The 26,892-nt window shown below is 32.9% G+C and overlaps 1 protein-coding gene across 3 annotated transcripts in view; it reads left to right on the forward strand.

The window, feature by feature from the left end:
- LOC145278325 (uncharacterized) overlaps positions 1 to 26,257 on the forward strand; it is an 89,964-nt gene extending 63,707 nt beyond the window's left edge. Inside the window, exon 4 of one of the 3 annotated variants that reach the window (XM_080130615.1) lies at positions 24,978 to 26,257. In XM_080130615.1, the coding sequence (XP_079986741.1) occupies positions 24,978 to 25,246 (269 nt within the window). In that variant the 3' untranslated portion in view covers positions 25,247 to 26,257. Of the gene's footprint in view, positions 1 to 1,788; positions 2,044 to 13,011; positions 13,489 to 24,977 lie in introns of those variants that run through there. The other 2 variants (XM_080130614.1, XM_080130616.1) reach the window with 2 other exon arrangements.
- Positions 26,258 to 26,892: the final 635 nt, after the last annotated feature.

Below are 26,892 nucleotides of genomic sequence, written 5' to 3' on the forward strand. Positions count from 1 at the left end.
AAGCACATGTGGGTCGGATCGTATGATTTTAGATTTTGCTTCCCAGTCAAGGGGGGGGGCGTTACGAACATGACTCCAAGTCCGTCTATATGTATGTCTAAATTATCTACTCATGTAAAAGCAATTTATGGGATTGGGTAGTGTGTTTTTTTTTGTTTTGTTTTGTTTTGGATGTCATTTCATATAATTGCTTTAGTTTTAGATCTTAGAGTTGATTGGTGTTTACTTGATGTTAACGGAAATTTTATCGATACGTTCAGCGAATTTTATCCCATTGCACGAGACTAAGAGTTCTAAAATAAAGTTAATAAAAAATAAAGAGACCAAGGTAAACTGGTATAAAATTTTATCAAAAAGAAAAATAGAAAAGGAAATAATAATAGAAAAGGAAATGTATGGTTCGACTGGGCTGCCAAATCAGTCCCTCAGGCGGTTCTTAAGAATTCTTTTAACAATTATACTTTTACAAAAAAATTCGGCGTAGTTGGAACACGTCAACACTTCTTACCCTTTTTTGTGTTATACAATGCAAAATTAAGATGCATAAATAATTAGCAGTTTCCAATTAAGTTTATCTGACTTCTCACCCGATGGAGGATCCGTTAACAAAATTTATTTCTTTTACTTTGCTTTTTTTTCACGGCATATCAATCCTTTCTTTGGTAATTTAACATCGAATTAATATTCATCCGGAAATAACGTATTATTATCGAATAAAATAATAATTCCAACTGTTGTCATGGGAAATTGAAAACAGACTTTGTTTTGCTTGTTTCTCGAATTTATAATTTTATCTGATTTCGATTCCGTTCAGGATTTGTTTGGTAAGTTTAATAATGTCGATGGTTAATATTACTTTCTTCTTGTATTTCAAACGTCGCAACACCGATCTGGTGTAATTCAATGGTCGCAAAACCGCTCTGTTTTTTTTTTCAGTTCGTCGCAACACCGCTTTGGTGTAATTCAGTTCGACGCAACACCGCTCTGGTGCCTTCAAAGCGTAACACCGCTCTGGTGCTTTTTAGTTCCAACACTGCTCTGGTGTTTTTTTTTCCCCAGCTTCTGCTGGTTTCACTCTTTTTAAAATGGCGCGCTCAATGTTTTAGCCAATCGAATCTCGCGTGACATAGCAAGAAGTAGTAGCACCAGATACACCGAGAGAGGGGGAGAAAAGAAAGGGAGAAAGAGAAAAGAAAATACACCAATTAGAGGGGGGAAGGAAGAGGATAAAGAGAGTAGAAAGACAGTAATAGCGGGAAAAAGGAAGGGGAGGTAAATAGAGAAAAAGGAAAATAAAATTTCTACAATGCATGTATACTCACAAAAGTAGGCCATTAGTTGATTCTTTATCAATGAATTTGTGGCCTCGGAACATGGATTGTTCCAAAAACTAAATTATGTCTTGCCTTCCACTAAAACGGTGAAATTTTAAATCAACACATTAAAAAAGTGACGTTTAATTTAATGCTTTGAAATATACCTGATAATTATTTATATGGTACGAAGACAATGGCTATTTATCGTGAAAAAGTAACTTATTTAACTTATAAATGAATAAATAAAAATAACATATTCGTTTAACAGGAATAACAATTACTTTTTATGGAAGTATAAAGAGTTAGTTATACTTAATTAATTGTATTAATCCTGACAGGCATTTATTATTTGAAAAACGAATGTGATTATTAATAGTAAATTATAATATTCATGTACAAAAACGGTGGAATTTATACTGGATCCTTCTTGTAATAATACTGTTATTTTCATCTTTCTTTTTTCAATTTTCAGCTAAATAATATTATTTCGGTTTGAAAAGTGCGGATGACACTAATAAATGGACTACAGTAAATGGCGAAACAAGAGAGGTGACACCGGTGTCTACAAACAAATGGAAATGGAGCAACGGTGAAATTCTTACCGGTTTCACCAAATGGGCACTGGATCAGAATAAAAGAACTGGGTCAACATGCGTATTTTTAGCTCGCGGACAGAATCGCGACTGGAACAATGAATCATGCTCAAGACTTCTTCGATTTGTATGCGAAAAAGTTTTATAACTCCTTCGTGATTCCTACAAAAAATCCATTTATAATATATCAATATAATACAACGAATCCAACGTCGACTCAAATCAAATACAGTATTTATCTGAGCCAGAGGAAAATCATTCTTAAATTAAATTTTTTTCTTAAATTTAAAATAAATTGGAAATGTATTTTGATGGTTAATTGCAAAGTACTCTCTTACATTCTGCTATTAAAAAATAAAACGTGTTACAAGTGAGAAAATATAGTTCAGTTTTTTTTTTGTATGACTCCATACGAAAATGTATTGCGTGAAACCCATACTTTATTGTTTGCCTTGTTAGTCCTAAGTATCGGATGCAAAAGAAATAATTCAGTTCACTCTATCGTTCAAGAGTTGCCTCCTTGGTATAAAGAGCAACACTTATTTAGTCATTAAAAGAATATTTGTATTGCTTAATTCATTTATAAATAAACAAAACGCTCGTTTGTCAGACAAAGGCTTTTTTTGTGTGGTTAGAAGCAAGAAAGAGAAGTCTTACCGTGGGTGCTCAGCGAGTGAGTTCAGGCGAAGAAAAGGAAGAACAAACATGGCGGCCAGCATTTTTATTTCGTCCGTTCTCGCATAATCTCGTGTGTGCGTGAAGATGGAACCTATAAAACGATGTTCATTTCTGGGTGCTGGGAGATGATTCCCGATCAGCCAAGAGAAAAGAGACAGAGGACTCTAGCGATAATCTTTCTTGAACATTCCGTTTGTGTATTTGAGATGAACCCCCCCCCCCCATTTTACATCAAGCTATTTCGGCGATGGCAAACGCAGGCTTAAGCAATATGATTAAACCTTTTACTGGCGACAGTGATGTGGTGGCGTGGCTTAAAAAAGTGGACCTTGTAGCAAGAATTCAGAAGTTGGATGATGTGGCCGCAATAATACCACTGTTTCTGGAAGGGAACGCACTGGCCCTCTATTTGGAGCTCAGCGAGCGGGAACAGGGTGACGCAGACGCCATCAAGGGTCGACTGATCGAAGCTTTCGCAGAGGGGCCTTTCAAGGCCTTTAATAATTTGAAAGAGAAGAGGTGGACTGGTGAATCTGTGGATGTCTATGCGAATGAGATAAGGAGATTGGTTTAGTTGTCGGGCATCAGAGGACATGGCACGAGTCACGTAGTCGAGATGACTTTTGTTACCGGGTTCCCGGAAGAAATATCGAAAAGGTTGCAGCAGGTACCGGGGGTGGAGACGCTGGATGTGAGTGAGCTGCTTAGAACTGCAAAAATCTTGGCGAGCACCCAGCCCACGGAGCCTGGAGGAACGACAGCAACGGTACAGCAGGGTGTGGGCAGGAATCTGCCAAACCCGGGGATCGCATGCTTCGAATGCGGGGGACTACACATGAGAAGAGACTGCAGGAAGTTCTTGCAACGGACAGTGTGTTACAAATGCAATCGAAGAGGCCATTTAGCAGTAAAATGTACAAGTTCGGGAAACTGGCGAGGGTAGGCCGACGCGCCAGCGGCCGCCCTGATTCGAGAATAGAGGCGCACCCGCAGCAGATGCCCAAACAGAAGATTGCGGTGGAAGGACGGGAAGTTATGGCCCTGATTGACACTGGCTGCACCACTACCATGGTGCACACTACCCTGGTCAGAAGATGGAAAGGGAAGGGTGAAGTAGTGGCATTCGATGGGTCGCGAGTGAAGTGTCGAGGGAGGAAGACCATCACTATTGATATTGCTGAACGTCGGATGAGGATCCATGCAATTGTCATTGATTGCCTGGAGCCTGCTGTCCAATTCATCATTGGAATGGATGTTATATGCCGCCTTGGAGGTGTTACCATCACATGTGACAACGTGAGGTTCGGACTAGCTGAGTGCGCGGTGACGGAGAACGCCCCCAGAGGGATCAACAAGGCCGGGGAGGAAAGAAAATTGTCGATTAAAGATCAGGACTTCCGAGCCGAATTCGACGGAGAGCGGTGGACGGTGGAGTGGGCATGGAAACATCAAGCGCCATCGCTGACAAACAGGGTGGCGTGCTACACAAATTCGCTTAGAGGAGGGGCGAGAAAGGAGTTTGAGCAGGAAGTCGACCGATGGATTGAGGAGGGGATACTGATGCCTTGGACGGATGATGTAGAGTCGGGCATTTTGCCGTTGATGGCCGTTCTGCAAACAACTAAAGGGAAAGTAAGACCGGTCCTGGATTTCCGAGAGCTAAACGGCCATGTTAAGTGCCATACGGGAGGCGACACCGTAGATGTGTGCAGCGAGACCATTAGGGAATGGAGGCAGATGAATGGCGCATCTACGTTGGTAGATCTAAAATCTGCCTATTTGCAACTCCATGTTGCCAAGAAGCTCTGGAAATATCAGTTATTTAAGTACAAAGGCAAAACCTACTGCCTTACACGAGTAGGGTTCGGGTTAAATTCGGCACCCAAGATTATGTCAACTATCCTCAGGAAGATTCTGGAGACAATGGAAAAGGGAGATGGGGTAGTGAGCTCATACATAGACGACATTCTGGTGAATGAAACTGTGGTAACTGCCAAGGAGATGGTGGCTCATTTGAAGAGGTTCGGGTTGGTCGCAAAAGAGCCGGAAAAATTAGACGGAGGGGCTGCTTTGGGCCTAAAACTGAAACGAGGTGCGTCAGGCGGCCTAGAGTTTCGCAGGGGAAACGAGATCCCACAATTGAAGCAGAAGCTCAACAGACGTGAACTTTTTTCCATATGCAGAAAGTTGATCGGACATTACCCCGTTGCTAGCTGGCTTAGACCAGCATGCAGCTACATAAAGAGACACGCCGAAGGACGAGGATGGAATGATAAGGTGGGAGAAAGAAGGGTCGCTATGATGGAAGAGTTCCTGAAAGAAGCAGAACGGCAAGACCCAGTCCGGGGAACCTGGAACATACCGCGAACATTGGATGGAGTCGTGTGGTGCGATGCGAGCAGCATTGCAACAGGGGTCGTTTTGGAAATTGGAGGAGTAGTTGCAGAAGATGCAGTCTGGTTGAGGAAAAAGAATGACGTCAGCCACATCAATGTGGCGGAATTAGACGCGACAATAAAAGGAGTCAATCTGGCCTTGAAATGGGGACTACGTGACATCTGCATCAAAACAGACTCTGCCACGGTGTTTGCTTCGCTAAAGTCTCTCATTTTAAGCGAAAAAAGGATAAAAACGAAAGGGGCTGCGAAGATGTTAGTGAAGCGCAGGCTAGGGGTGCTGGCTGAGCTGATGCAAGAGTTTTGTTTGAAGCTTCGCGTAGACATGGTGTCTTCTGAAAAGAACTGAGCAGGTGCTCTCACGAGAGTGAAGAAGAGTTGGCTGTTGCCAAAGAAAGATGTTGTTGCTGCATCGGATCTAGATGATGTTGGCGTGCGAGAACTGCACAATTTGCACCATATGGGGGTAGAGAGGACTTGGTACTTAGTGAAAAAAGTCGGCCCGAGGATCACCAAGGAGCAGGTGAGGCAAGTGGTCAGGACATGCGACAGATGTCAGCCGATTGATCCTGCTCCAAGCACGCATGAAGCTGGCCAATTGGAGGTGTGGGACCTGGGAGGGACTGGCATGCGATCTCACCCATTACAGGGGTGGACTTTACCTGACCATGATTGACTGTGGGCCCGGGCGATTTGCCCTATGGAAGAAGCTACGTGAAGGAGCAGGCAATGAAATAGCGGCAATCCTTGATGAGGTGTTTTTGGAGCAAGGCCCCGTGGAAGAGTTGTTAACCGACAACGGGACTGCGTTCAAGTCAGTAGCAGTGACAGAAGTACTGAAGAAATGGAAGATCCAACAATTTTTCAGAGCTGCCTACAGACCTAGTGGCAACGGGATCGTAGAGAGAAACCACCGCACCATAAAGGCAGTTGCGGAAAAAGGAGGCACCACATCTGAGCAAGCCGTCTTCTGGTATAACATGTCGCCTAAACTGGGACAAGTACCAGAGACGGTCCCGCAACTGTCAATGTTTGCATATTCCTGGAGACATCCCAGGGTGGAGCCGACAAGCCGAGAAGTAGAGGCCACAGAGACAATTAAACTCGGGGACGAGGTATAGGTAAAGCCACCGGGGGCGCGCTGCACCACACAATGGAGTAGGGGTCGCGTGACTGGGAGGAACACCAGTAACAACATTGTGGTGGGAAGAGTCCCGAGGCACATTCTCGACGTCAGACCAGTTGAGGGCGAAGCAGTGGAGGGGAGTGTGCAGCCACAGGAGGAGGACGAGACACCTCAGAGGCCAAGTAGAGAGAGGCGACCGCCACAGTGGATGAGAGACTATGAAATGTGATCTTGAGATCAGGGAGGTATGTGGTTAGAGGCAAGAAAGAGAAGTCTTACCGTGGGTGCTCAGCGAGTGAGTTCAGACGAAGAAAAGGAAGAACAAACATGGCGGCCAGCATTTTTATTTCGTCTGTTCTCGCATAATCTCGTGTGTGCGTGAAGATGGAACCTATAAAACGATGTTCATTTCTGGGTTCTGGGAGATGATTCCCGATCAGCCAAGAGAGAAGAGACAGAGGACTCTAGCGATAATCTTTCTTGAACATTCCGTTTGTGTATTTGAGGTGACCCCCCCACCCATTTTACATCATTTTGTATGACTCAAAAAAATAGGCTTATGCAATCAGCTTTCTTTACGTCATCCAATGTCAGGCCCACGTAAATATTTGTATGTAATACATTTTTTTTATCTGACTTTCGATATATGCTCAATAGCTGAATGGGACGGTTTCCGAACATTCATATCGAAACTACCCGTATGCTCTATGTTTAAAAAGAATATGTCCGATATAGCTTCAAATTTAACTAATTGGTTAACCATCGGCATAGATAACTACATACTCTCAAAGTAATTCCAGTATAAGCCAAATAGCTAACCATTTTACACCATGAATGTGTGCTACTAATCGTACACAGAAACCACTACTTCAGTTGCTTTAAACATAATAAATGTTTTGAAGCAAAAAAAAAAAAAGATTACCGAAAATGAGAAAAATTCATATGCTCAAGCTATTAAGTTCAAAATGAAAGTTCTCATGAGTTTGGGCGAATAACAAACAAGGTTTTGGACAGATGCATGCCCTCTATCCCAGACCGTCATCAACGATCCTGGGGTAATTTTGTCAGCGTCTGTCACAGGCAACCCTATGCGATCAGGGAAGCTACCTCCTGTAGTTCCTCCACTGACCGAAAATAATTTGAAAGACATCCACATACCTGTTCGTGATGTTGACAAACTCATCCAAAACCTTGATGCCAGCAAAGCAACTTTCCTGACAATGTTCTAGTTATAGTACTCGAATATTGCAACCGGAAATCGCACCAATTTTTACAAAGCTGTTCAATCGATGCCTTAAAGTTAAATGCTTCCCAACACCTTGGAAAACCTCATTAGTTAGCCCAGTATTTAAAATAGACGAATTATAGATTATAGATTATAGACGAATTAATATTCTGTGTGTCATGAGTAATTTGCTTGAATCCGTGTTAACTAAAGAAAGTATCAACCACCTCAGCAAAATAACCTACTCAGTGGTGTTACACAAAGGGCCCGGTCTAAGTCGGGTTGGCATGCTAGTATATGTATATATGTATTTATATGGATAAAAATGTGGCACGCGTTTGCGGGTGGAATGTGGGGAACATGACAGCTAAATCAGAATTGTTTCAATATTTCTCACGAATGTAAACAAAATGTGTTATTGTTTGAGAAAGAATGTAACAGTTAAAGGAATCTGGTTATGTTGATGTTTTTAAAAGTTGACAGAAAAAGTGACACAAAAAAAGATTGGCAGATGGATATTTGATTGTCAACGAAGCGGACGCAACAATATACTTCTCTTTGTCGCTCTCGCACTCCTCTCTCTATCCACCATAACAGAAAAACAAAGAGGAATAAAAAAGGACTGTTGCTTATACCAAATGTGATGTTGTATATTTGAATTTTAGAAAAAAGGTTCATAATATAACACGTGGCAAGCAATATGGTTTTCGTCCTGCGAAATCTACAGCTGAAGTACTGACAGTAATTTCACATAGAATCTATGAATCTATCGACGAGGTTTTCCTCTCAAAAGCAATAAAGACAATTAAAAACATTTAATAAGGTTTGGCATAAACGTCTATTACACAAGATTACCAGTTATGGAATATCTGGAAATGTTTTCTCAACTATCGAATATTTTCTCTTCGATAAATTTATACAATTAGTTGTCGATGGGCAGAAACCGAAACTCAAAGTATAAAGACGGGCGTGCCTCGAGGATATATCATGGACCCTAACTCTCTTCCTTAGTCTTTCTCCTCCGACCTTGAGCACGAGGTGCAATATGACAAAAGATGACTGGTTAATTTTAACGCATCAAAAACCAAGCTTCTATCTTTTCGCCATGAACGCCCTTCAGTGACAAGCAATATTTTCAACTTAACTGATTGATTAACCATCGGCATAGATAACTACATACTGTTGAAGTAATTCCAACAATAAGAAGAAAAGGATGTGGGTTTAAAAAGTTTAGCCTACTTTACAAACTTTTTAGTCTGACCTTTACTTCTGACCAAAACTGGAAGACCTACATCAAATCGGTTGGCAAAGTCGCTGGAAAAATTGTTGCGTCATTCTACGGCTCCAGAAGTTATCTCACTCCTGACACAATCGTATATCTGTATAAGAACCAGATACGTCCTAAAACTGTGTACAGAAGCTGTTCGGAAACCCTATCCTGCCTTGATATAGCCAAAAACCGACTTTAAAACCTGGTAGGAGTTGCTATTTTTATCTTCTCTGCAACCTCTTTTGCACAGAACTAATGTTGCCAGCCTGTCTCTGCTCTATCGTTATTTTCGTATTAAGTGCTCGCCTGAGCATTAATCTATGGTATCTCGTCTAAGTTTTGGTGCTATCACTATCAACAATTTCCCTTACTTCCTATTTGTGCCTACATCTAAACGAAAATTCCATGATTAAAGCTTTGTTTCTAGAACTGCCAGCCTATGGAACTCAGTTCTGCTGGTCTATTTTCCAGCTGACTACAATATGGTCGTCTCCAATCCAATATAGGCAGGTTCTTATTGAAGATCCGTCTCCTTAAATAATCAAATTTCTACACAATTTCCCTCAGTGTTGTCCAGGTGACCTCCGTACACTCATTAACCCTTATCCTCGAGGGGCCTTCGGGCAATGATAAGTGGTACTCCCTTGTAAAAACAAATCTACTATTTGAATATAAATATTATGCTTGGCCAGAAAATGGGCTGAACGATTATTGTAAAATATATCTTACTGATTGCTGATTTGTCTAATTTCTAAACTAATTTTTGTTTTGTTTTGTTTCTGTAAGGAGATGAATTTATTGATTCCTTTACCTAGTTCTCTATTTACCTCTAATAAATTAAATTCAAGAGGGCACTGTAGAATGTTTCCCTCGTGCGATAAGATAGAGGGATCTTGCATCGGATTTAATTATTAGTAATTATTAATTTTTGAATTAATTTCTCACTTTTTTAAGCATTACTTTCCTTATTTATTATATTCGTTTATGTGTGATTTTCTTTACAACAAAACATGTGTAAGATGTTTATTGAAAAAGAGAAATATTTAAAAATAACAAAAATAAAAATAGAACTCAATACTATACCAATTATTTTCATTATTGAAATGAAATTAAACACTATATATATATATATATATATATATATATATATATATATATATATATATCGTTAAATACTGCAGACAATTATTTTTACTTTTATATTTTTATTTTGATCCTTTCTAATTTACATTTATATTTTTTTATCTATGCGTGAACTGACCCATGTATTAGCCATATTCTAGTACTTTCGGATTCATCTGGGTTCCTCTAAAGAGGTTAGTGTTTAGGGTTATCAAGTAAAAAAACCATCGTGCTAAGATATTCAAAAGTTATTATGGCGAAACGTGTTGTCTACTGTTAGAATTATAGGAATATCGTATGTTAATATTATTATCGAATTAATTTCTTAAAGGGTAGCGTTTTTATTTTAATGTACAAAATTTATGTATGTAGAATGTGTTTGTTAGTTGTCTATTCTTAAATAAAAGTGTTTTAAAAAATGAATAGCAAAAACTGCATAAAATAGAAATCCTGCACAGAAAAGTGAACACTCAACAAAATTTATTTAAATTCGAATTTTAATTATGTAACACACAGACTATCTATCTTTCTCTCGCTTTCTCTCTCTCTATATATATATTTACTTTATGCAAATATATTCATACCTTGCTACGATATGCAGACAGTTTCGATCATTATTGATCTCATCAGGCAAGAAAAAATTTGAATATTAAAAAAGTTGAAAAACTTTTTATAATTTTAGAGAAGAAAATATTTTCCTATGTCTAGCGTGTAGCATGGTTTAAATGTTTTATGATAATAATAATACGACAGGAAAAAGCTTTTACGGTTGTCATTCGTTTAGAAAAGGGTGTAAAAGTTTGTTGGGGAACAATGGATTAAAGAAGATCAGGTTGGCCTTTTTGATTTTTCTATGGGTCCTAGATTCGGCTATTGACTGACCACGTGGGACTATATATATAATTTAACCAAGGATACTGAGATAAAAGGTGTTGGCTTGTACAGAGACAGTGGATTTATGGTTATAAGAGACTCAAATGGCTCTAAATAAAATGAGAGAGATAATCCTTAAGGAGTTTAGAAGAATTAATGTAAAAGTGGAAATAAATTAAATATCAAAAGTGTTAATTTTTTAGATAATACTCTAGATTTAAAGAATAAAATATAGGCACCCTATAAAAAAGATAACACCGACCCAGTATACGTAAACCCACATTCAAACCATCCAAATTCCATAATAAAACACATCTCAAATTCCATCGGTAAAAGGATAAGCAATCCATGTAGATATTTTTAACACTCACAAACTGTTCTATGAGAAAACACTTAAAGACAATGGTTACAATAATACAACACTAGAATATATCCAGTCTAAATCTCATACACAAACATCCAGAAATATAAGAAGAAAGTATACTTATATGGTTCACACCCCTTTTTAATTTAAGTATGAAAACTAACTTAAGAAAAAGCAACACTTCCCACATAATAATATTCCCAATAAAATCTTCAATAAAAATACGAGAAAATTAAGCTACAGCTGCGGAGAAAATTTAGAAAAATAATAAAGAAACATAATATGAAGTCAGAATTAAATAAGCATAGCATTACTAAACCTTGTAATTGCAAAAATAAACAAGAATGCCTACTGAATGGAAATTGCTTAGTAGCATCGGTAGTATACAGAGCGAAAATCTCCACGAAAAAACACTTAAAGTACTATATTGGTATGGCAGGAAATACATTCAAGGAACAGTTCAGAGGTCACAAAAGTTCATTTGAAAATCCCAATAGTAAAATAAAAACGTCACTATCAGTGTACTATAAAGAATTCATTAGAAAATATTTAACACCAACCATACAATGGAATATTCTGAAAAAAGTTAAAACATGTTCTTCCCTTAGCTCCCCATGTTACTTGTGTCTTACGGAAAATTATTTATTACTGGGTTTAAAGAGAGAGATAAGTTACTCAATAACATTTTCAAGTTGAATTCGTCACACAAACCTTACGTAGTGTAGTTAATAATAGATCAAGAAGTGAGGCTTGCTGATCGTCACGACTAAAGAGGTGAGTCGAGAAAATGACAATCGATGGAAAGGAATGCAATATAGTTGCTAAACCAATTAAGGTGGTGAACATTAAACTCACCAAATACGTTTATTTGGGCTTTAGTATCAAGACAGAATGCTGCATCTATTTTGTTAAAAACTCGATCTAACAGAATATAGTCCTGGGTCGAAGAGACTAGTAGAGAATATACTAAAAAAATAATAACGTTAAGTGAGAAGATTAATCTAAAGCACATAAGACTCTGGTTTTCTGATTTTAGATTTTACTTCCTAGACAGTGGGAGGGCGTTACGAATATAGACTACAAGTCTGTCTATAGGTATGTCTGAGTGCTAAAAAAATAAAAGCAATGAATGGGATTGAGTAATGTATTTTTTTATTTAGTGTTAATATATCTGGCGAGTTTACTAGGGCCAATGATTCTTTCATTGTGTTTAGTTTAAGCTTTCATATATTTGTGAGAGTTAAGAATACAGTTACCTTGTGTTTAGTTTGAAGCTTTCATATATTTGTGAGTGTTAAGAGTTACCCAGTCACGTTAAAGCAGTTGAGGGTATTGAGAAGTGTGGGTCTTATTTAGTGCTAATATATATAGTGAGATAACTAGATGCAATGACTCTAATTTATTTAGTTTAGTTCTAAGTTCTCATATATTTGTTAAAAAGAATGCGAATTGTGTTTATGCGGGTGTCTAGTTTCATCTTGTTTTTTAGGGGGGGGTGTCATTTCATACAATTGCTCTAGTTTTGATTTGATTGGATCAGTTTGTTGTTTGATTGGTGCCAATTTACTTACATAAGTAGACATTAGTCGAGTCTGTGTCGATAAAGTTGTTGCCACGGGATATGAAATGTTCATGCCGTGCCTTCCACTAAGACGGTGTCATTTTTAATAAACGTGAAAAAATGGTGTTCGATTTAATGCTTTGAAAAATATTTAGCTGACAATTATTCATATGCTGCTAAGACGAAGGATATTTATCGTGAAAATTTAACTTAATGTACTTTTAAATTAACGAATTAAGAAGAAACATATTTGTTGACTTTAAATAATAGCATGTTTAACAATCATTACTGTAATATTATTGTTAGACAATTACTTTTTATGGAAGTACAAAAGTCATTAATTCTTAATTGATTGTATTAATCCTGAGAGGCATTTGCTATTTCAAAAGAAATAGTACTAATAGTAAATTAAAATATTCATGGAATTTGTACTAGATCATATTAGTAATAATACTGTTATTTTTGTCTTTTTGTTTTCGATTTTCAGCTGAACAATATTATTTCGGTTTGAAAAGTGTGGATGATACTAATAAATGGACCACAGTAAATGGCGGAACAGGAGAGGTGACACCGGCGTCTACAAATAAATGGAAATGGAGCAACGGTGAAATTCTTACCGGTTTCACTAAATGGGCACCGGCGCAGTATACAAGAACTGGGCCAACATGCGTATTTTTAGCTCGCTCGCAGAATCGCACCTGGAACAATGTTTCATGTTCCAAACGTCTTCACTTTATTTGCGAAAAAGTTTTATAACTCCTTCCTGATTCATGCAAAAAATAATATCTAATTTAATAATATAATACAACGAATCCCACGGCAACTCAAATTGACTACACGGTTTATCTGATCCAGATCATTCGTAAATGTAATTTTTTAAAATAAATTGTAAATATATTTTTGATGGTAAATTGCTTAGTTTTTTCTTACATTCTGCTGTTTAAAAAAATAAAATGTTTTTACAAGTGAGAAAATATAGTTCGGTTTATTTGTTGTTTTTCTTTTTTGTATGGCTCGATGCGAAACTGTATTACGTTAAGGCCATAGTTTATTGTTTGCCTGATTAAGTGTCGGATGCAAGGGAAATAATTCAATTAATTGTTTCCCATAGGGACAACAAAAAAGTCACTCTTGATATAAGTAGAAGCCATAAAACGTTTTTTTTTTTTAAATAACACTTGTATTGTTTAATTCATCTGTAAATAAACAAAATGCCCGTTTTGTGAGACAGAATCTATTTGTTTTTGCATGGCTCCACAAATGAACATATGAAATAAGCTTTGTTTGCACAAATATTCAACATGAATATTTGTATACAATACAATTCTTTTGTTGATCTTTTTTGTTAGACATTATAGACCAGGAATTCTACTGCTATTTATTTTCTTTTTATATTTTTACAAAATTATTTGGGGTTTTTTAATTAATTTTTTAAATTTTCATCTCAAATGTATATATCTCTGTATATAAACCGAATTCAAAACGCGTGTTGTACCTGATAATTTTACATTAACAACGAACGTTAAAGTAAACATTGGAAGCCTCGATTTAGGAGGAACATATGATCCATAAAGATATAGAACAACATTCAAGTGCAAAATATTTTATTTTTGAGATGTTGTGTGTCAAATTTCAAGATTTCTGATTAATATTTACATGCATCGCTTTATTAACAATTGCACGAGTTTGAATGCAGTAAAATAAACCTTACTACATTCAAACTCGTGCAATTGTTAATTCAACAAAATAATCAATTCTGCATTACAACAAAATAATCAATTCTGCATTACAACAAAATAATCGATTCTGCATTACAACAAAATAATCGATTCTGCATTACAACAAAATAATCGATTCTGCATTGCTCCTGATCAGCATGGTTGGTTTGTATCCTTTGAATTTTGGTCCATTGCACTTGTACAAAAAAAATGAAAAACTTTTCTTTTTGTTTGTTGTTGGTGTTGCCGTCTGATAATGAATAATAAATGCTACTGAGACCGAACAATGATATAAATACATTTAATAAATTTTAAGATATTTAGATACTACAAAATATTGTAATATAATTCAGTGCAAATATAAATGAGATTGTACAATAAAAATACAAAAACATAATTAAATTAAGTATTGATAAAAATGAGATTGAACAACTACAAAATAATTATAATAAAATTTAGTATTGATAAACATAAGATTGTACAACTACAAAATAATTATAATAAAATTAGTATTGATAAAAAAAAGATTGTACAACTATACAATAATTATTATAAAATTAGTGTTGATAAAAATAAGATTGTACAACTACAAAATAATTATAATTAAATTTAGTATTGATAAAATAAAATTGTAAAACTACAAGATAATTATAATAAAATTTAGTATTGATAAAAATCAGATTGTACAACTACAAAATAATTATAATAAAATTTAGTATTGATAAAAATAAGATTGTAAAACTACAAAATAATCATAATTCAATTTAGTATTGATAAAAATAAAATGGTACAACTATAAAATAATTATAATTAAATTTAGTATTGATAAAAATAAGATTGTACAAGTATGAAATAATCATAATTAAATTTAGTATTGATAACAATAAAATTGTACAACTACAAAATAATTATAATTACATTTAGTATTGATAAAAATAAGATAGAACAACTATCAAATAATTTCAATAACACTTAGTATTGATAAAAATAAGATTGTACAACTACAAAATAATTATAATAAAATATAGTATTGATAAAAATAAGATTGTACAACTACAAAAGAATTATAATAAAATTAGTATTGAAAAAATAAGATTGTAGAACTATAAAATAATTATAATAAATTTTAGTATTGATAAAAATAAGATTGTACAACTATAAAATAATTATAATTAAATTTAGTATTGATAAAAATAAGATTGTACAAGTATGAAATAATCATAATTAAATTTAGTATTGATAACAATAAAATTGTACAACTACAAAATAATTATAATTACATTTAGTATTGATAAAAATAAGATAGTACAACTACCAAATAATTTCAATAACACTTAGTATTATAAAAATAAGATTGTACAACTACAAAATAATTATAATTAAATTAGTATTGATAAAACTAAGATTGTACAATGACAAAATAATAATAATAAAATTAGTATTGATAAAAGCAAGATCTTACAACTACAAAATAATTATAATTACATTTAGTATTGATAAACATAAGATTGTACAACTACACAATAATTATAATAAAATTAGTATTGATAAAAATAAGATTGTACAACTACAAAATAATTATAATAAAATTAGTATTGATAAAATAAGATTGTAGAACTACAAAATAATTATAATAAAATATAGTATTGATAAAAATAAGATTGTACAACTACAAAAGAATTATAATAAAATTAGTATTGATAAAATAAGATTGTAGAACTATAAAATAATTATAATAAAATTTAGTATTGATAAAAATAAGATTGTACAACTATAAAATAATTATAATTAAATGTAGTATTGATAAAACTAAGATTGTACAAGTACAAAATAATTATAATAAAATTTAGTATTGATAAAAATCAGATTGTACAACTACCAAATAATTTCAATTAAATGTAGTATTGATAAAAATAAGATTGTACAACGACAAAATAATTATAATAAAATTTAGTATTGATAAAATAAGATTGTACAGCTACAAAATAATTATAATAAAATTAGTATTGATAAAAATAAGATTGTACGACTACAAAATAATTATAATAAAATTAGTATTGATAAAACTAAGATTGTACAACTACAAAATAATTATAATAAAATTAGTATTGAAAAAATAAGATTGTACAACTACAAAATAATTATAATAAAATTAGTATTGAAAAAATAAGATTGTACAACTACAAAATAATTATAATAAAATTAGTATTGAAAAAATAAGATTGTACAACTACAAAATAATTATAATAAAATTTAGTATTGATAAAAAAAATTTTGCATTGATAAGAAAAAATTGTACAACTATAAAATAATTATAATTAAATTTAGTATTGATAAAAATAAGATTGTACAACTACAAAATAATTATAATAAAATTTAGTATTGATAAAAATAAGATTGTACAACTATAAAATAATTTCAATATAACTTAGTATTGATAAAAATAAAATTGTACAACTATAAAATAATTATAATTAAATTTAGTAATGATAAAAATAACATTGTACAACTACAAAATAATTATAATAAAATTTAGTATTGATAAAAATAAGATTGTGCAACTACAAAATAATTATAATTAAATTTAGTATTGATAAAAATAAGATTGTACAACTATAAAATAATTATATTAAAATTTAGTATTGATAAAAATAAGATTGTACAACTACAAAATAATTATAATAAAATTTAGTATTGATAAAAATAAGATTGTACAACTACAAAATAATTATAATAAAGTTAGTATTAATAAAAATAAGATTGTACAACTACAAAATAATTATAATTAAATTAGTATTAATAAAACTAAGATTGTACAACTATAAAATAATTATAATAAAATTTAGTATTGATAAAAATAAAATTGTACAACTACAAAATAATTATAATTACATTTAGTATTGATAAAAATAAGATTGTGCAACTAAAAAATAATTATAATAAAATTTAGTATTGATAAAACTAAAATTGTACCACTATAAAATAATCATAATTAAATTTAGTATTGATAAAAATAAGATTGTACAACTATAAAATAATTATAATTAAATTAGTATTAATAAAAATAAGATTGTACAACTACAAAATAATTATAATAAAATTTAGTATTGATAAAAATTATATAATACAACTACAAAATCATCATAATTCAATTCCCGCTTTCTCTTTTCTTGTTAATGAAAAAGCAATGCATTTTGTTCATTTAATGCAAAACCGCACAATACCTGAGTGAGGGGAATTTCACATCTTCTCCAGCAGTATTATACCGAATGTGGATGCTATAATAGCCAACTGCATATTAATTGCATATTTTATTTTACTGATTTATTTTAGATTTGGACAAAGTATTTAAAAATTCAGGTGATCGGTTATCTTCCTCTATTACAGACCAATAAGTACTCAATGTGTCATGAATAAGTGGCTGGAATCTGTGTTAAATGGAGAAGTAGTCAACCACCTCAGCAAAAATAACCTTCATAGTGATATGCAATATGGTTTCCGTTCTGCTAGATCTACAGCAGATGTGCTTACAGTTATATCTCATTGGATTAGCGATTCTCTGGACGGAGGCTTTCTTTCTAGAGCAATTGCTCTTGACATATCAAAGGTCTTTGATAGGGTATGGCATAAAAACCTACTTCATAAGATTTCCAGCTACGGTAAAACTGGAAATGTCTTCCGAGCTATGAAATAATTTCTCTCCGATAGGTTCATAAGAGTAGTGGTTGATGGGCAGAAATCATAAGTTCACAGTATTAATGCTGGAGTCCCTAAAGGGTTCATCCTTGGCCCAACTCTCTTCCTGATCTACACTAATGATCTCCCAAATCACACCCTAATAGCATTCGTAGACATTTATGCTGACGACACTACCGTCTAGGGCAACACATCAAAGGTCGTAAATGACCAAGTTCTCTCTGATACTCTCGCCTCTGATCTTGAGCACGTGATACAATGGGGAAAGAGGTGGCTGGTTACTTTTAATGCATCTAAAACCAAGCTTCTATCTTTACCTCATCCAAGTTATGACGCCTATCTGGCATTAAATGAAATGAATGGCTCTCGTCTTGGGGAGGCTTCATATTTTACAAGCTTCTGGGCTTGACCTTTACTCCTATTCTGAGATTGAAGACGTACATCAAATCTGTTGCCAAGGTAGCTCCAAACATGGTGGGATCCTTCTACTGCTCCATTAATAATATCTCACTGCTGGTGCAATTCTCTATCTATATAAAAGCCAGGCATGTCAAAAATGGAGTACTGTTGCCACATCTGGGTATGAACTGCTAGAAAGACCTTATCATGTTTTGAAAGAATTCAAAGCAGACTTCGTAGCCTAGTGGGAGATGCCTTTTTCTCTTTCCTGCAACCTCTTTCTCACAGATGAGACGTTGTGAGCCTGTCTCTGCTTTATCGTTATTTTCATGGCAAGTGCTCGTCTGAGCTCCAATTTATCTTCCCCCCCCCCTCGCAAAACTTTCACGCAAAACACTCTGTCAATAATTTTCCTCACTCTTTATCTGTGCCTAAACCTAAACCTAGATTCTAAGAACAAAGCTTCTTTCTTAGAACTGCTCGCCTGTGGAATTCTCTTCTTGACATGTTACTCAGCAAAAAATATAGACGATATTCAGATAAGCTATGTTCGCACAATGTCAGTCAATATTTAACAGTTTCACCGATTCTCACTTTAAAATCTTTTAAGTTAAAAAACAAAATCATTTTCACACGTTTTATATATATAGATTATATCCTGATTTGAATCTTATAAAAGGGACATAAAATTGGTGCCAAACTGTTCGGCGAATATGTTTTACTTATTCTGGGATAATTTCCGTCGGGTCATTTTGATGTCTCCACTCTTAACATTAAAAAGAAAAAAAAAACTTCAACATCACAATCAGCCGTATCCAATACAAGAATCAAATATTCTTTTGAGTTTAAAAACAAAATTATTCTTTGATTTGAGAGTCATATTGTTCATATCTTCCAAAAATATTTTATTTTCTACACACTCTCGAAATGTTATATATTCACCATATCGGGATATCGGGATTTGAAAAATAATCTCTGAGTGAAAGTTGACTTTAGTCATCAACATAGTCGTAATTTAATGTGCGATGTGATGCATTCTTGTAAAACGATTCGGCTTCAGTCTATAACTTCGCCCCAGTTTCCGACATTTCTTTATTGGAGCCAAACCTCTTTTATTGGAGCATTATTTTGAGGTTTTTAATTGTCAATAGTCGCTGTGACCCCATCGGGAGAATAGGGATGGGCGAGAACGTAACTCGGAATGCAATTCATGTTTTGTTTCATCATTGCGATTCATAATACGGTGCATTGTCTTGATGGAATAACTTTTTTCTTCATTTGTGACCGTTTTTTTTTGTTTGTTTGTTTTTGTTTTTGTTTTTGTTTGTTTTTTTTTGCAACGTCTTGCAAATACACTGATTATATTGGCTAGGCATGATTTTTCTTTCTCAAGACCAAAACCTTGCATGCTGATGTTTATGTCATTGCTCGCTTTGAATGACTTTCCCCGGCTGCTATCAAGTCATCTGGCTGTCGATTTGACTCTGGGGTAAAGTGTTGAAGTTTTTTATTGCGTTGAAATAGTTGCAAACAGCGCTCTGAATTATTTGATAGACTGCCAAATACGTTGAACATAGCTTTCTCATTGCGCAATGATCATGCAAAATGACGAATGCACTACATCCTTTGTTATGAAAATTCAATTTATAATCCCGCTAAACGAGTTTTTGGACTTTTTATTGTTTAGTGAGAAAACTGGCGACGAAAGTATTAGCATCATTAGTGCATGCATGCAATTAAAATCAGCATACCACCACGACGAATCATTGCTTTGCTTGAACAACTATTTTTTTCTCATCAACAAATACTGTTTTATCACCACAAGAAATTCAATTTTTATTGTTTCGAAAATTTGCAACTGTACCTTTACTTATACATTAGTTTAATTTATAAACTAATAATCTGATTTGGCTCAAATTTAAAGGTCAGTCTTTAGAAAACTGATATAGATTTCTTTTTTTAGTTAGTTGTGCCAGCTATATGTCAGTCTCAGGCTTAATGAGTGAGGTGTTATTATCTAGCGGACAGATGTAATATTTCCTGGGAATTGCATTGAGACCGTGCGTACTCATGTTCCTAATACTGAACTCAATGTTAACATTTCTACTCTTTTTTTTTTTTGATTTTATGATTTTAATTTTCAAGTTATTTAAAAAAAAATTTTTTTAATTAACGACTTTTGTACCATTTATGAATTTCATGTGCGAACAAAGAGCCTCTTGTACAATATTAGTACAATTGGATTCTTCATAAAATGTGAAAAAGGTTTCTTTATTTGTTTTGTGGGTTTTCAGATGCATCAGTCGAGTAACAGAAACAATATAAGTATCACATTGAATATTATATTTTGCCAGAAGAAAAGCCGATCACACTTATGATTCAATGAGGAGCATTACCATTTTTCAATATGCTTCTAAAACATCCTATTTGTCGCAATAATAAAGTCGGAAGAAGCTGAAACTTTGGAAAATTCTCTGAATAAGTTTTCTATATAGATGATTTAAATTCCATTTTATTTGCAGTTTTAAGGGGGGTATGACCTGATAACTTACTTATGACGTAGGATTACGTAGAGGTTCGTGACTACTTCTATTGTCTTCCTCGGATAGTTTCATACATATGATTTAAATTTGATCAAAATATAATATTGTAAAAGCTTTAAGGTGAATCTATCTTCATAAGCCTCTTAGAACTGATTTAAAGATTCAAAACCACTTCCATTTTCATCAGCAAATTTTACATATGAATACATGTTTTTAGTTCCATATATATTCTTAAATCTTTCTTTCTATGGAGAACATACACACAATCATTTGTATTATAAATAATGTTATTATATTAGGTTAATGCAAAAACAATATCGTTCTCTCATATATGTTACTTTTATATATGATTTCTAAACTAATATATATATATATATATATATATATATATATATATATATATAGTCATTTTGAAACGCGTTTTTCGCTCTATCAAATCATGTTATTCGTTACCGTTCTCAATCTTTTCATTAATTTTTTGTAGGCAGCATGGACAAAATTCAAATCCGCACGATTTTCTTGTTCCAGTTCGAACTAGACCGAAAAGTTGCCGAGACAGCTCCTGATATCAATAATGCATTTGGTCCAGGAAGTACTAATGAAAGTGTGGCACAACGGTGGTTCAAGGAATTTCACAATGGTGACGAGAGCCTCAAATATAAAAACGGTCGCGACCAGGCGGTTGATAACGAACATTTGAAAGCTTTAATTGAAGCCAATCTTAGCAAAACCACACGAGAAGTTACTGTTGAACTCGAGGTCGACTATTCAACAGTCATTCGTCATTTAAAAGCAAATAGGGAAGTCAAAAAACTTGATAAATGGGTGCCGAATGAATTGAACGATACTTTTTTTAAAAAGTCGTTTTGAGGTGTCTTCTATGCTCCTTCTGCGCAACAAAGACCACCCATTTCTAGAGCGGATTGTGACGTGTGATTAGAAGTGGATCCTCTACGACAAATGGCGACAGTGGTTGGATGCCGGAGAAGCTCTACAAAATTTCCCGACGCCGAATTTACGCTAAAAAAGGTTATGGTGGTTGTTTGGTGGTCTGTGATCGGTCTCATCCATCACAGCTTCTTGAATCCGGGCGAAACGATTACGGCGGAAGAGTACTGCCGACAAATTGACGAAATGCACCAAAAATTCCAACGTATGTGCCCGAGATTAGTCAATATGAAGGGGCAAATTCTTCTCCATGACAACGCTCGCCCGCATGTTGCTCAACTGACCCTGCAGAAGCTGAATGGATTGGACTACGAGACTTTGCTTCATCCGCCATATTCATCAGACCTCCTGCCCACTGATTATCACTTTTCAAGCATTTCGAAAACTTCCTGCGCGAAAAATGCTTTAAAAGCCGAGATAATGCCGAATTGGCCTACAATGATTTCATCAGTACAAGAACTCCATATTTCTATACTAATAAAATAAATAAACTTATTTTTCGTTTGCATAAATGTGTAGATTCTAATGGTTCTTATTTCGATTAATAAAGTTTACTATGAAAGGAGTTATGAAAGGAGTTATAAACGACATTATTTTTGCACCAACCCAATAAAATAAATGATTGCTAATTGCAACGCAAAATTTTTAAACGTGACAGATTTGTGTTAAGAGAATTTTAAAAATCTATTAAAATTTCAACTTATCTAAATAAATTCATTGATTGCCTAAATAATTTTTTGTGCGTGCATTCAAAATGAAAAATATAACGCGAGCCCCCTCGCCAGAAAATATTAGGTCATTCACAAGAAACCCCAACCACAGAAACAACCCATAATTATAGAGAAGCATTCCTCCTCTTCCATAGTCATAGTTACCGCGGCGCTATCCTGGCCCTAACCCGACGGCCATAAAGGAGTTTCAACTATTGGAATTCTAAATCTGAATATTGCAAACTTAAAGCTTGCATAAGTCGATTTGATCGCCAGAAATGTAGCAAAATATCAAACGAAGTCCACCTGTATCTATTGTGAATAGGGCTATTACAAGATATTTTTTTTATTATTTTGACTCTCGAGTATATATCTTATATGTTTTTGGATAGAGTGGTGTAGTTCTCGATTGATTAACTGTGTCTAACTGTGTCAGATATATACTCGAGAGTCAAAACAATAAGAATATTATGTTGTCATAGCCCTAGTTATGAAACATAAGTAGGAGACCTAATCCGAAAACGTGAAATAGAAAACAGGATAATCAGCTTTTTACTATATACTGTCATATATAGAGAGGATTTTCCGTAATGGCATAAAAATTAACAAGCGTTCTTGATTGTTGAAGAAAGTAAATGCAATGATATTTTGTAAGATGTTAATCGTCAAATTTTATTTGATAACAGTCATTATATATATGTGTGTATGTATGTATGTATGTATGTATGTATGTATGTATGTATGTATGTATGTGCGTGTGTCATTATATTGTACCAGCTTTTATCCAATTACTAGGATCTTGGTATCGCCAGAGAATGCATGAGATCTCTTGTCTACTCCTGAACTTCGTATCACCGTTTTAGTTTAATTTATTCAACTTCTATAGTTTTAAACTCATAAATAAAATAAATTATTGTATCTGATTTTGATTTATAATTTAAATCAAAAATATTTTTTATATTTTTATATAATTTTCACATGTTTGTAGAACAATGTCTTGACGCCTTTTTGTGCAGAGTTTTTCCTATGTTTCCAATTTAAATCTACTAATTGAAAATGTTTTTTTTTCTGTTTCATATCAATAATTCATTTCTTTTTAATCTTGATGGCCAATAAATTTTAGTGCAAACATATATATAAAATGATGCGTTCAATATTAATAAATCCCATCATTTTGACGGAACTAATTAAATCGTATCGTATACTTTTCTCTCGAACCCTAACCGTTACCCTGGCTGTGAATCTTCACAAATCTATATAATAACAATGGTAAGACATTTTCTTTTCGTACGTATATTATCACATTGCGCGAAAATCAAAAAATGACATCAATTAATCTGTTGTCACTATCGTAAAAATTTTTTTACATTATCCATTTCAAAATAAATTGTTCCAAAATCAAATTATACCGTCAAACAAAATCGGTATGATTTTGAATAAATACATTTTGCATTCGTTTCATTCATTTGAAGAATATTTAAATAATTATTTCTAACAGACAGATAATATATTGTTATCAAAAATATCATTGCTACGGTTTCTGAGCAATCATAATAATATTCCCTTTGAAATAATGAATTTTTATGAATGTCAATATTATTAAGACAAAAAATAACTTTTTATTCATAAAAATAAGAAAATACACTAAAAAATTAAATGTATTCGTATTGTTTACAGAATATTTAGCTGACAATTCTTTGTATCGCTGAATAAAGAGTCCTTTTCTTCTTAATTGTATTGACATTGACAACCATTTATTATTTCAAAAAGAAATATTATTATTAACATATCCTTATTGAGAATATTATTATTAGCAGTATTATTATTAACAGTATTATTATTAACAGTATTATTATTAAGAGTGTTATTATTAACAGTATTTTATTAACAGTATTATTATTAACAATATTTTATTAACAGTATTATTAACAATATTATTATTTACAATATTAATATTAGCAGTATTATTATTTACAGTATTATAAACAATATTATTATTATTATTATTATTATTATTAAAAGTATTGTTATTAACATTATCAATATTCAATATTCATATTATTCCATATTTAATATTCATATTATTATTAACAGCATCATTATTAACAATATTATTATCAACACTATTATTAAAAATATTATTATTTGCAATATTATTATTAACAGTATTATTAAAAGTATTATTATTAAAAATTTTCATTACTAACAATATTATTAAAAGTATTATTATTAAAACTATTATTATTAACAGTATTATTAAAAGTATTATTATTATTATTAAAAATATTATTACTAACAATATTATTAAAAGTATTATTATTAAAACTATTATTATTAACAGTATTAATAAAAGTATTAATTATATTAAAAACCTTATTAACAGTAAACGATACAGATTTCTATACAAAGTGAAATGATAAATTTCTTTTTCATTTTCAGATGAGCAATATTATTTCGGATTGAGAAGCATGGATGATACTAACAGATGGACTCTAATAAATAACAATACACGAAACGCGACTACGGTGTCTACAAACAAATGGAAATGGAGCAACGGTGAAATTCTTACTGGTTTCACCAAATGGGCGCCGAATCAAATCGTAAGAACTGGGCCAACGTGCGTATACTTAGCAGCATATCAGAATCGCAGTTGGACCAATATTAAATGTTCCAGCAGACTTCGATTTGTATGTGAAAAAGTTCTATAGGTTCCTGCTGGTTCAAGCAAAACATTACGTATCGTTTGTTAATAAAAGCACAATGGATCCAGTAACAACTTAATTTAACTACAATGCTAATCCGACTCAGAAGAAAATCATTCGTAAATGTCCATTAATTTTATTATAGAAATTTGGATGAATTTGAAGTAGAATTAGATGGCAAATCGCAAAGTTGTTGGATGGCTTTTTGTTACATACTGCTATTTTTAAAAATAAAAGAAAATATCGAAGCGAGAAAATATCATTAAATGAAATAATACTAATGTAATACAATGAAGATTCTATTTTATTGGCTGCCTGTCGGGGGCAAAAGGAAATGCAATTTGCTTTATCCTTTCTCGTTGAAGAAACAGTTGTTCCTTTGGTATAAAGTGCATTTTTATATAAAAAGAAAGTTTTTCGCTCACCCCTTTAGCAAATGAACAAACGAGACATGCGCCCGTTTTATCACACCGACTCTTTTTTTTTATTTTACTCTGTTCTCCCCGTCATTGGCCTCAAAAAGTGTTAAATAAGCTTGGCTTACGTCTGATTCCATTCACGGATAACAAAATTCTTTTGTCGATCATGCTTTCGACCTACTGGCATCATAGACCAGGAATGTTATCGCTTTGTCATTTCGTTGTTCTTAAATCCATCTAGAGAAGACTCGCGTTCAAAACCTGCATTTTACCTAATAATATTACATTAATGGCCAACATCAAAATGGCCTTTCAAAAATAAAATATTTTCACATGAATATAATTCTCTATTTTTATGGATTGTAGAACATTTCTCATTGTTTTAAAATGCATACGTTTGATTAACAATTACACGGATTTGGCTGGAGTAAAATGAGCCTTACGTAGATAGTTCCCACTAAAATAATCGATGTATTGAGTTCGATCTGTAAATATTTAGAAGAGAACTTTCTTTATGGCGGTTCCGTTTAATGTTAAAAAGAAAAGGAGTTCTTTGTTGTACTGGTAATAATCTGAGAAGGTTTTACTGGGATCGGGAAAACAGAGCTTGCAGTTTAGTATCTTATATATATATATATATATATATATATATATATATATATATATATATATATTAGTTATATATATATATAACCAAGAATGACATTTATATATATATATATATATATAACCAAGAATGACATTTATATATATATATATATATATATATATATATATATATATATATATATATATATATATATATGTCATTCTTGGTTCGTTCACAGTTTATACAACCATATTTCTACATTACCAATTTATTTGAAATTTTCAGACAACCCATCTTTAGAGTCGAGGGATGTTTCTATGTTATTAAAATAAATTTACATCGCCAATTATTAAAATATTACATAAAATAAATATATTTTTCGTAAGCTGTAAGTGCGAACCTGTTTTGTTGATAGAACTGAACTTCCGGTTCGATTCATCTCACACACCACGAGTTAACGAAACGAATTAGAAGATTTCATTTTCTGTTTACGTGATAAGTAAAAAAAAACATAATTCATTTGTTTATCTTCCAAATTTTTTAATTTAAACATTTTTCTTTATCATATCAGGCAAAAAAAAAAGTTTGTCGCTTGCTTTTTGAGCGACGTCGTTTTTTTTTATTTTTGTTTTTGTTTTTTTATT

The sequence above is a fragment of the Euprymna scolopes genome, chromosome 6 (assembly GCF_053919585.1).
Source record: "Euprymna scolopes isolate OS-2025 chromosome 6, ASM5391958v1, whole genome shotgun sequence".
In the NCBI taxonomy this organism is placed as follows: domain Eukaryota; kingdom Metazoa; phylum Mollusca; class Cephalopoda; order Sepiida; family Sepiolidae; genus Euprymna; species Euprymna scolopes.